We start from the raw sequence: 12,718 nt of genomic DNA, 5'->3' as shown, positions 1-12,718 counted from the left end.
TGTCCCCTGCATTGGCAGGCGGACTCTCAACCACTGCGCCACCAGGGAAGCCCTGACATTGCTTTTTATCTGTACCACATATTCGTCAGTTATTCATGGCCTGAAGATGTTATCTTACGGCTTTACCTGGATTACTGTCTTTTGGAGATAGGGACATGTGTCTTCCTTTTCCCTCATGATGCATAATTCATAAAGTGGTAGGCACTTGGTACATATTTGTTCACTGATAATGAGGGATGAGACTGGCCAGATGGTGGGTCATGAGATCATATAGGACCTTGAAAGGTGGTTAGAAGAATTTAGTTATCAGCAGAGACCCTTTTAGCCTTTTTTGGTACAAAAATGACATGATAAAGTGGAGGTTTCTGGAGATCATTTCTCGTTTCATACGTGAGAAAGATTGGAGACGAGAAAGGAAGGCCAGCTCGGAAGCTGGTGCAGTAATTCAGGTATGACCAAATTGATTCTAGGTCAGCAGAAGGGGCACATCTAATGGCACATTTCAAAGGAAAATGCAGTGGGACCTGTAGATACTGGGTATAGCAAATGAAGGAAGGGGAAGAGTCAATGAAAACTTCCAAAGTTTGCATACTTGGGGAAGAAATATGCTAGTTTGTTATTGAACCTTAAAGTTTATGAAGTGTATAAGCTTCAATGTCTCATAATTGGGGCTTGGCCTCAAATGTCAGTATTTATCACTAGCTTTATTTATTTATTTTCTTAAATGCTCTAGGTCGGAGTTGTCTAATAGAATTTTCTGAGGCAGTGGAAATATTCTATCGCACTGTCCAGTATGGTAGCCACTAGTCTACATGTGGCCATTAAGTACTTGAAATATGTATTGGTCAACTGAAGAACTGACTTTTAAATTTTATTTAATTTAAATGTAAATAGCCACACGTGGCTAATATCTACAGTATTGGACTGCACAGCTCCAGATAAATTCACTGCCTTTTATTCCTCTCTCCAACTTTGGTCTCTTTAAAGTTTCTGGCCTGGATATCTTATTCTCTGTTTGGAGCTGGGGAGAAGAAGAGAGGCCTTCACGAATATTGTGTATCTGAATGATATGAGCCTGATGGAAGGGGACAATGGTATGTAAATCCCAATCAGTTATTCTTGGTTATAGTATTTTAGAAGTCACTACAGACTATTCAATAAAGAAATTTGATAAATATTTCAATGATCATTTATGTTATTCTAGCTAGCTGTCACATTTTTGGAGGTTTTTTTTTTTTGATCTGTACTACTTGGTATACCATGAAATCATAGCTAGAAATAAACTACAGGCAACTTTTCTGTTTCATGAGTGCCTACCGTGTGAGGCATTATATTGATACCTGATGCTTTTCCATATGCTGTTTAAATGAGATATTAAACCTGTGGGATAGTTACTATTATTTTAATTTTTAAAAAGTTATGATTGAGGCCCAGAAAAAGGATAATTAGTTTCCCCACAGTCATACAACTAGTTAATGCTGGAGCTGGTGTTCAGACCAGGTCTGACCATCTCTAAAACTTGTGCTCAGGTTTTTTGATCTGCATCATGTTGCCATTTTACACAGCCCAAAGTTAGAGATCATTAAGATGAACTTAGAGTAGCAGTCAGATTTTTCCTAAGCCTTTACAGGTATTTAGGTTTTGTTTTTTTTTAAATTTTCATCAATTCAATACAGATAAAATGGCAGTCAGGAGGCCAGGACTTTGACACACTGATTTCTGAAGTCTGAGAGTTCATCCTGCACTCAGAGAGGTGGTCTTGGTCTGTTTTGTAGTGTTGCTTTATTCATCTCAGTGCAGAGATGCCAGCAGCATGACATCAGGATCCTTCATCTAGCAGTGTGACCTACAGCCTTTTTCAGCCCTATTGCTGTAGAAGAAGAAAAGTTAGAACCAAGCAAAGAAACCAGATGACTGGCAAAGAGATAGCCTCAGGTGTCACAGTTACAGCAATAATAACTGAATCATCTTTGTTTCAAAAATGAAACAAGAGGGTCACATGGTTTTGTAGAACTATAGATGTGTTCACTTTGGAAGAATAACCAGAAAAGTTAAGATATAAATGCTTTATGCTTTTAAAGTTACAACATGATGTTTGTTATAGAAAAAAATGGAAAATCTAGGAAGAATGAAGAAAATATCACCTAAAATTCTTCCCACCCAGATAAAAGTACTCTTAATATTTTGTTAATATAATAATAATAGCTATTCTTACCCTTGGTATATTAAATGGGAGTCTTTTCTTGGCATTTTTCTCTCCTAACTTATATTTCACTTCAAAGAATGTTGATTTTGCTGCCAAATATATATTTCATATCTATCTACTTTCTTTGACTCCACCACGGTGATTCTGATCGCAGCTACTTGCCTGGTTACTGCAATAACTATAATTGGCCTTCTGGTTTCCATTCTTGCCCATCTTTAACCGATTTTCCTTACAGCAGCCAGAATGGTTCTTTTTTTTTTAATTAAAAAAATTTTTATTGAGATAACATTGGTTTATAACATTATATAAGTTTTATGTGTACAACATTATATTTCCACTTTTGTATACCCTGCAGTATACTCACCACTAAAAATTTAGTTTCCATCTGTCACCGTGTTTGTTCAGTTTTACCCATTTCACCCTGTCCCTGCTCCATCCCCTCTGGTAACCACTACTTTGTTCTTTGCATCTACATGTTTGTCTTTGTTTGGTTTGTTCATTTATTTTGTTTTTGTTTGTTTTTGTATTCCACAAATGAGTGAGATCATATGGTTTTTGTCTTTCTCTGTCTGACTTACTTCACTTGGCATAGTATGCCCAAGGTCCATCCACGTTGTCACAAATGGCAAGATTTCTTCTTTTTTTTTATGGCTGAGAAGTATTCCATTATGTGTGTGTGTGGTGTGTGTATCACATCTTCTTTATCCATTCTTCTATCGATGGGCACTTAGGTTACTTCCTTATCTTGGCTATTATAAATAATGTTGCAGTGAACATAGGGGTGCATATATCTTTTCCAATTAGTGTTTTCATATTCTTTGGATAAATACTTTAGAGGTGGGATTGCTGGATCATATGGTAGTTCTATTTTCAGTTTTTTGAGGAACCTCCATGCTGTTTTCCCCTGTGGCTGCACCAACTTACATTCCCACCAACAGTGCACAGGGTTCCCTTTTCTCCACATCCTTGCCAACATTTGTAGACTTTTTGATGATAGCCATTCTGACAGGTGTGAGGTGATATCTCGTGGGTTTTTTTAATATAAATTTATTATTTTTTATTTATTTATTTTTGGCTGCGTTGGGTCTTCATTGCTGCACGCAGGCTTTCTCTAATTGCGGCGAGCAGGGGCTACTCTTTGTTGCGGTGCATGGGCTTCTCATTTTGATGGCTTCTCTTGTTGCGGAGCACGGGCTCTAGGTGCACGGGCTTCAGTAGTTGTGGCTCGCAGGCTCTAGAGTACAGGCTCAATAGCTGTGGCTCACGGGCTTAGTTGCTCTGCGGCATATGGGATCTTCCTGGACCAGGGATCAAACCCGTGTCCCCTGCATTGGCAGGCGGATCCTTAACCACTGAGCCACCAGGGACGTCCTCCCATGTGGTTTTGATTTGCATTTCCCTAATAATAGTGATGTGGAACATCTTTTCATGTGCTTCTTGGCCATCTGTATGTCATCTTTGGGAAAATGTCTATTCAGCTCCTCTGCTCATTTTTTCATCCAGTTGTTTATGTATTTTTGGTTATTAACCTCTTATTGGATATATTATTTGCAAATATCTTCTCCCATCCAATAGGTCATCTTTTCATTTTGTGGATGGTTTCTTTAGCTGTGTAGAAGCTTTTTAGTTTGATGTAGTCCTATTTGTTTATCTTGGCTTTTGTTTCCCTTGCCTGAGGAGAGCTAGCTAGAAAGATATTCCTAGGACTGATGTCAGAGAGTGTCATGCCTATGTTTTCTTCTAGGAGTTTATGGTTTTGGGTCTTACATTTAAGTCTTTAATCCATTTTGAGTTGATTTTTGTGTATGGTGTGAGGGTAGTGGTCTACTTTCATTTTTTTGCATGAGGCTGTCCAGTGTCCCCAACACCATTTATTGAAGAGACTATCCTTTCTCCATTGGATGTTCCTTATTCCTTTGTTGTATATTAATTGTCCATATATGTATGGGTTTATTTCTGGGCTCTCAGTTCTGTTCCATTGATATATGTATCTGTTTTTCTGCCACTACCATGCTGTTTTGATTACTATGACTTTATAATATAGTTTTAAATCAGGGCGTGTGATACCCATTTGTCTTTGGGTAACTTTTGATATCTTCTTTGATTTTCATTGACTTGGTAGTTGTTCAGTAGCATGTTGTTCAGTCTCCACATATTTGTAATTTTTCCAGATTTCTTATAGTTGATTTCTAGTTTCATAGAAATTGGAAAAGATGCTTGATACGATTTCAGTCTTCTTAAATTCACTGAGATTTGTTTTGTGTCCCAACATACGGTTTACCCTTGAGAAAGTTCCATGTCCACTTGAGAAGAATGTGTATTCTGGTGCAATTGAATGGAATGTTCTGTACAAATCTATCAAATCCATCTAGTCTGATGTTTCATTTAAGGCTGCTGCTTCCTTGTTGACTTTCTGTCCGGATGATCTATCCATTGATGTCAGTGGGCTGCTAAATTCTCCTACTATTATTGTGTTGCTGTCAATTTCTCCTTTTAAGTCTGTTAATAATTGTTTTATGTATTTTGGTGTTCCTGTGTTAGGTGCATATATATTAATAACGTTATGTCTTTGTGATGAATTATCCCCTTTATCATTATATACTATCCACTTTTGTCTCTTGTTATCTTTTTTGGCTTGAAATCTATTTTGTCTGATATAAGTATGGCTACACCCACTTTCTTTTGGCTGCCATTTGCCTGGAGTGTCATCTTCCATCTCTTTACTTTGAGCCTATAATTGTCTTAAACTCTGAGATGAGTCTCCGGGAGGCAGCATACAGTTGGCTCTTGTTTTTTAATCCACCCAGCCTTTCTGTGTCTTTTGATTGGTGAATTCAATCCATTTACATTTAGGATGATTATTGACAGATGAGGATTTGGTACTGCTATTTTATCTTATGTTTTCGGGTTGCTCTATATCTTCATTATTTCTTTTTCCTTGTATTTCTCTCTGCCATTTTGCTTTGGTGGTTTTTTATGATGTTTTTCTCACTTTCCTCTTTTTTAATATTTTGTGTCTTTGCTCTAGATTTATTTTTTGTGGTTACCATGGGGTTTGTATAAAACATGTCATAGATAAAGTCGTTCTTTTTCTGCTTATAGCATCTTATCTTTATGTACCTATATGAGTTCCACCCTTTTCCTCTCCCCCTTTTGTATTTTTCTTGCCTCAAATTATCCCTTTTTATATTGTGAGTTTGTTACCAAATTGAAGTAGCTATCATTACTTTTTCTACTCATCTTTGCCCTTTAACCTTTATGCTGTAGTTAAAGTGTTTAAAAAACCTATTCTGATAAAGAGTTGCAGTTTAAAGATTCTGTCTGCTTATCAGTTTACTCAAAGATTTGTGTACTTTGCTTTTTGTTTGTTTGTTTGTTTCTGGTAAAGAGCTCCTTTCAACATTTCTTGTAATGCAGGTCTAGTGTTGATGAACTCCCTCAGCTTTTGTTTGTCTGGGAAAGTCCTTATTTATCATTCATATCTGAATGATAACTTTGCTGGATAGAGTATTCTTGGGTGATGGTTTTTATCTTTCAGTATTTTGAGAATGTCATTCCACTTTCTTCTGGACTGTAGAGTTTCTGCTGAGAAATCTGTTAATAGCCTAATGGAGGGTCCTTTGTAGGTTACCCTTCCTTTTTTCCCTGGCTGCCTTAATTCTTTGTCATTGACCTTTAACAGTTTTAATATAATGTGTCTTGAAGAAGGTCTTTTTTAATACATTTATTTATTTATTTATTTATTTATTTATTTTTGGCTGCGTTGGGTCTTCGTTGCTGCGCTATAGCCTGGACCACCATCCCATCGGACATATTATATGTTTACTTATTTTATTTATTTATTTATTTATTTATTTATTTATTTTTGGCTGCGTTGGGTCTTCGTTGCTGCGTGTGGGCTTTTTCTAGTTGCGGTGAGCAGGGCCTACTCTTCGTTGCAGTGCTCTGGCTTCTCATTGTGGTGGCTTCTGTTGTTGTGGAGCACGGAGAGTATTCTTGGGTGATGGTTTTTATCTTTCAGTATTTTGAGAATGTCATTCCACTTTCTTCTGGACTGTAGAGTTTCTGCTGAGAAATCTGTTAATAGCTTAATGGAGGGTCCTTTGTAGGTTACCCTTCCTTTTTTCCCTGGCTGCCTTAATTCTTTTTCATTGACCTTTAACAGTTTTAATATAATGTGTCTTGAAGAAGGTCTTTTTTAATACATTTATTTATTTATTTATTTATTTATTTATTTTTGGCTGCGTTGGGTCTTCGTTGCTGCGTGTGGGCTTTTTCTAGTTGCGGTGAGCAGGGCCTACTCTTCGTTGCACGAACCTATGTCCCTTGCATTGGCAGGCGGATTCTTAACCACTGCACCAGCAGGGAAGTCCCTTGAAGAAGGTCTTTTTGTATTGAGGTAATTAGGTGTTCTCTTAGCTTCATGGACTTGTATATCCAGTTCCTTCTCCGGTTTGGGAAGCTCTCAGCTATTACTTCTTTAAATAAACTCTCTGCTCCCCTCTCCCTTTCTTCTCCTTCTGGGATACCCATTACCCTAATGTTGTCTTTCCTAAGGAGTTGGATAGTTCTCATAGAATTTTTTCATTTTTTAAAATATCTTATTTCTTTCTTCTTCTACTTATGTCATTTCTAGAGTTCTATCTTCAAGCTCACTAATTCTCTCTCCCATGTGATCTGCTCTATTTTCAGTGCTTATTGTTCAACTCATTTATTGAATTCTTTAGTTCTAGAATTTGTTTTTCTTTTTTAGAGTTTTAATCTCTTCTGTAAAGTATTCCTCTGTTCATTAATTTCGTTCCTGAGTTCATTGAACTGCCTGAGTTTTCTTGTAGTTCCTTGACTTTCTTCATGACAGCTATTTTGAATTCTCTATCAGATCACAGTATTCTGTGACTTTAAGTTTGGTTTCTGGAGAATTGTCATTTTCCTTTTGTGGTACAGTGTCACTATGGTTCTTCACAGTGTTTATGAAGTTGTTCCTCTGCCACACATTTAAAGTAGCAAGCACCTTTCTGCTTGATTCTAATGATCCAACAGGTTAGAAATTAGAGGCCTTTCTTTTGTTTTCCAGTAGGTGGCGCTATAGCACAAGTTTTGGGTTTCTCTTAAGTCAGCTGCCTCTGGTTATATTTGAGAGTCTGCACTTTGTGCCCCCTACCATCTCCATCTGTGGTGTGGCCCGATGCCTTCATTATCACTTCCTGTACCCGCAGGGTTGCCTTACTTCTGCCAGTGTTGCTAGTATTGCCACCTGGTGCACCAGGATGGTGGGCTCCCTCCTGTCCAGGAGCCCTTGAGTGGCAAGTTCCACTGCTGTTGGGGAGGAAGGGGCGGGGGCAATGGCTAGGATTGCTCAGGTGGCCCTGCCACGTCTAGTGTTGTAAGATTCATGGGCTTGCTACTTCGAGTGGGGCGCTGGGGGCTGGGGTCATGTGCACTGCTTCCCCTGCTACCGTCAGCGTCTCTGGGGCTGGAGGGCTGGGACTACAGACACCACCTCCACTGTTTCCTTGGTTCTGCCTCTTCTATGTGTTCAGTCCATCACCTTTAGTTGTATAGATATGTGAAGAATTCTCTGGTTTCTTGGTGTGTCAGACACAAGAACCTTTGTTGTGTTGTGGATGTTTTACTGGTTGTAGGTTAAGGGGAGAGACAAAGGTAGCTTTTCACTCCACCACGTTGCTGACTCTCAGAATGGTTCTTTTAAACAAAAATTGGATTATGTGGCTCTCCTCCTTGAAGCCCCTTACATTGGACTCAAAATAAAATCCAGATTCTTAAGCTGTTCCCTTATGGCCTGGCCCTATCATCTCATTCTCACTCCTCACCACCACCTTTGTGCATTATAGGCCTTTTTTTTTTTTTTTTTTTTTTTTTTTTTTTTGCGGTGCGCGGGCCTCTTGCTGTTGTGGCCTCTCCCGTTGCGGAGGACAGGCGGCTCCGGACACGCAGGCTCAGCGGCCTATGGCTCACGTACCCAGCCACTCCGCGGCATGTGGGATTTTACCGGACCGGGGCACGAACCTGCGTCCCTTTCCCAGACCGGGACACGAACCTGCGTCCCCTGCATCGGCAGGCGGACTCTCAACCACTGCGCCACCAGGGAAGCCCTGTAGGCCTTTTTTGAGTTCCTTGAACTCACCTAGTTCCTTCCTGTGTTGAGTCATTTTCCATGTTTCCTTTGTCAGAAATGCAGGCTCCTTCACCCTCCATTCCTAACATCTTCCCTGCACGGCTGTGCACATATGGGCCACAAGCACATGCTCACTAAACTTGTCTAATCTTTCAGCTCTCTGCTTAACTGTCACTTCTCATAGAGCCCTTCTCTGATCCTCAAAAAAAAAAAAAAAAAAAACCCAAACCGGCCAATCTCTAATGGCTCTTTGATCTTTTCCTTTATAGCAAGCACTTAGCACAGTTTATAAGCATAGATTTATTTATGTGTTTGTCTAAGTTCTGTCTCCTTTACTGGACCATGAGTTCCACCGGAGTGCAGGGCTCATCATGTCTGTTTGTTCCTCATTCACATTCAGTGCCTAGTATGGAGTGTGCCCTGGGTAATTACTTACTGCGTGAGCAAATGAAGGAATGTTGAAGCTAATTTTATGGCTTCTCCTTTTCGTGAGCTATTTGTTCAACAGATATTCAGAAAACAGCTCTGTGTTGGGGGTAATGAGATTATATTCTTTAATATTTTTATGTTTTGGTATGAAACATTTTCACGAATGGTTTCTCCTATATGCAGGCAGAATGCTAAGAGCGGTCAGAGCCCACATTGTTTCTCTGTGTTTGAGTAGGTTGGATCCCAGAGACTGTGGAGGAATGGAAGCTTCTCCTACATCTGGTACAGAACAAGAGCACAAAGCCAGCCCCCCAGAAGTCACCAAATGGGAACTTCAGCGATGGGCCTTCCCCTATCAATGTGGAGAATGTGGCACTCCTGTTAGCTAAGGCCATGGGCCCAGACCGGGCCTGGTCACTGCTACAAGAATGTGGTTTGACCGTTGAGCTGTCAGAGAGGTTTACCAGAACCTGTGATATCCTGAGGATTGCCGAGAAAAGGCAGAGGTAATGTATGTATGTCCTCCCCTATCCACAGGCACTTGGGGAATGTAGAATTGCACAGATTTTCAGAGGTGGACGGGACTATAGAGATCACATAGTCCCAACCCCTCATTCATAGATGAGGGGACAGAGACTCCTCTGTTGATGAAGGTGATTAAGGGAAGAGGCTAAAGTAATATTTTGTTCACAGTCATGACCAAAACACTGTTTAGGTTAATGTGAATACCCAAATCTGATGTGTACTCAATTCTTTAAGAATTTTATTGGTACTGCATACCTAATTGTCTCAGTCAGGGTTTTTTTTTTGTTTTTTTTTTAAACTGTGGTAAAATACAGATAACATAAAATTCCTGCCAACCATTTTTAACTACTTGGTTCAGTAGTGTTAAGTATATTCATATCAGTGTGCAGTCAGTTTCCAGAACTTTTTCAGCTTACAAAACTGAAACTCTGTACCCATTAAACAACAACTCCCCCTTTCCCCCTCCACCTAACCCCTGGTAACCACCATTCTACTTTCTGTCTCTGATTTTGACTACTCTAAGTACCTCATATAAGTGGGATCATACAGTGTTTGTCTTTTTGTGACTGGCTTATTTCACTTAGCATAATGTCCTTAAGGTTCATCCATGTTATAGCATTTGTCGCGTTTCCGTCCTTTCTAAGGCTGAATAATATTTCATTGTATGTATGTAACCACATTTTATTTATCCACTCACCTGTTGATAGACACTTGGGTTGCTTCCACCTCTTGGCTATTGAGAGTAATGCTGCTATGAACATGAGTTTACAGATATCTCTTTGAGACCCTGCTTTTAGTTCTTTTGGGTGTATACCCAGGCGTGGAATTGCTGGATCAGATGGTACTTCTATTTTTAATTTTTTGAGGAACCTCCATACTGTTTTCCATAGAGCCTGCACCATTTTACATTCCCACCAATTATAGCACATCCCCACCAACACTGGTTATTTTCTCTTTTTTTTGTTTTGATTTTTGTTTTGTTTTGTTTTTTTGGATAGTAGCTATCCTAGTGGGCATGAGGTGATGTCTCATTGTGGTTTTTATTTGCATTTCCCTAGTGATTTTTTTTTTTTTTTTTTGCCGTACGCGGGCCTCTCACTGTTGTGGCCTCTCCCGTTGTGGAGCACAGGCTCCGGACGCGCAGGCTCAGCGGCCATGGCTCACGGGCCCAGCCGCTCCGCGGCATGCAGGATCTTCCCGGACCGGGGCACGAACCCGTGTCCCCTGCATCGGCAGGCGGACTCTCAACCACTGCGCCACCAGGGAAGCCCTCCCTAGTGATTATTGATGTTGAACATCTTTTCATATGCTCATTGGCCATTTGAATGTCATTTTTGGAGAAATACCTGTTCAAGTCTTTTGCCCATTTTTAAATTGCATTATTTGTTTTTGTCATATGAGTTCTCTACATATTCTCAATATTAACCTCTCAGATATGTGATTTGCAAATATTTTCTCCTATTGTATAGGACAGGATGCCATATTCACAGGATGCCTTTTCACTCTGTTGATTGTGTCTTTTGATGCACAGTCAGTCAGCTTTTTTAATCCTTTCTTCTGAAAAGAATGAACAATGACAGCTAAATTTGCCTGTTTCTTTTCTTTGGGATTTCAGAGCCTTGATACAAAGCATGCTTGAAAAATGTGATCGGTTTCTCTGGTCTCAGCAGGCCTAATTGAAGAAGAGTCAGCAGGGTGTCATGACATTTTGAGAAAAACTGAATCATGCTCCGGAACCTTCTGAATGCATTTGTTATTGAAGGAAAGGCCCCACCTGAGATCCCTGCCACCTTATTGGGAGCACTTTTGTCCATGTCTGTAACCTCTGCATTTGTGGCTCTATCTGTACCTCAGTGTTTTTCAACTGAAGTTGAATTTTGAAAGGAATCAGTCCTTGTTTGCTGAAATGAAGTGCTCTGGAAGGAATCAGAATGTGAATATCCCCAGCTATGCAGTCCTTATTCTGAGCAACAGTGTTATTTGTTCCTTGCTGGTGGACTGGGGGAATTCTTTTCCTGTCGTGACTGCCATGTAGGGAGCAGAAGTTTCTCATCCTGGTCACATGAAGACATACAATGTAATTGACAGAAATTGAATTCCTTTTTTATCTTCTCTGGGACACTTGAGAAATTACCAAAGTAAGATCTGGTATAATGGAATTAACACATAAAATGAGTGAAACATTGAAGATTCAAATCAGATGTTTAAATGAAGTGGCCCCATATTTAAATTGAGCTAATTTAAAATGTATTTTTTTTCCAGTGCTTGACATTTTCTAATCTGAACCTATATACAACTAATTCATTACTGGAAATGTTTTACTCCAGTCTTTCCTAAACAGTAGCCTAAAGGAATCATGCACTTTTAAAATTTGCTTTTTAAAAGCCATAATAAAGGAAGGCTGAATACTGATAAAGATTGCAGCAAGTGCTTGTATTATTTAAGCCAAGTACTAGATTGCCATTTTCAGGCTCCTGTATACTTACACAGCATGTTATATTAATAATAAATGTAAAATCTAATTTAAAAATTTATTTGAGTAGAATGTAGACATGAGGTTTATAGTGAGCAATTTGCAGGAAGGTGTGGTGTAAACTCAGTGTGGAATAAACAAAGTGTTGGGTACATTGAATGATTCACTTCTTTCTTTCATTTATAACACAGCCAGAGAACTGTAGACACAAATTGCTGTCATACTTCCATGTGACATTTGGATATGACGTAACTAGATGAGTTGAAGAGATGATCAGAGAAGGGAGAATTCACAAACTTCTTAGCATTTTGGGAAATGTGGAAAACCTAACAATTTTGGTCAGCAGTGTGTGGCAGAGTATGTGTGGGGTGTCTCCCCATGCCAAGCAATTCTCCAACACCAGCTGGGTGTCCTACAATTCAACTCAATTGAAAGTATCTCCCTGGAGATAGCATCCGATTTCACAGGTTAGGGTCTCAGACCCACAAAACCGCCCCCACTTCAGATGCCAGTCACAAGTCCAGGCTGTTAACCGTACAGGCATACCTCTTTTTATTGTACTTTGCTTTATTGTGCTTCACAGATACTGTTTTTTTCTTTTTCTTTCTTTTTTTTTTTTTAACAAATTGAAAGTTTGTGGCAACCCTGTGTTCAGTAAGTCTATCAGTACAGTTTTTCCAACAGCATTTCCTTACTTTGTGTCTCTGTCACATTTCCCTGATTCTTGGAATACTACAATCTTTTTCACTCTCATTATTTGTCAGGGTGTTCTGTGATCAGTGATCTTTGATGTTACTATTGTAATTGTTTTGTGGCACCGCTGCACCCATGTATGATGGTGAACTTAATCGAGAAATGTGTGTTGTGACTGCTCCAGCTGGCCGTTCCCCATCTCTCTCCCTCTCCTCAGGCTTCCCTATTCCCTGACACACAGCAATATTGGAATTAA

At 39.5% G+C, this 12,718-nt stretch overlaps 1 protein-coding gene across 6 annotated transcripts in view; it reads left to right on the top strand.

The window, feature by feature from the left end:
• HPS5 (HPS5 biogenesis of lysosomal organelles complex 2 subunit 2) overlaps positions 1 to 11,915 on the top strand; it is a 44,971-nt gene extending 33,056 nt beyond the window's left edge. For all 6 annotated transcript variants that reach the window (XM_028501561.2, XM_007104906.4, XM_007104908.4 and 3 more), the window contains 3 exons: positions 988 to 1,094; positions 9,007 to 9,277; positions 10,912 to 11,915. In XM_028501561.2, the coding sequence (XP_028357362.1) occupies positions 988 to 1,094; positions 9,007 to 9,277; positions 10,912 to 10,972 (439 nt within the window). In that variant the 3' untranslated portion in view covers positions 10,973 to 11,915. The remainder of the gene's footprint in view (positions 1 to 987; positions 1,095 to 9,006; positions 9,278 to 10,911) is intronic.
• Positions 11,916 to 12,718: the final 803 nt, after the last annotated feature.

The sequence above is a fragment of the Physeter macrocephalus genome, chromosome 16, assembly GCF_002837175.3.
Source record: "Physeter macrocephalus isolate SW-GA chromosome 16, ASM283717v5, whole genome shotgun sequence".
In the NCBI taxonomy this organism is placed as follows: Eukaryota; Metazoa; Chordata; class Mammalia; order Artiodactyla; family Physeteridae; genus Physeter; species Physeter macrocephalus.
Note: the sequence above shows the minus strand (reverse complement) of the source record. Positions and strands in the feature narration are given on the sequence as shown.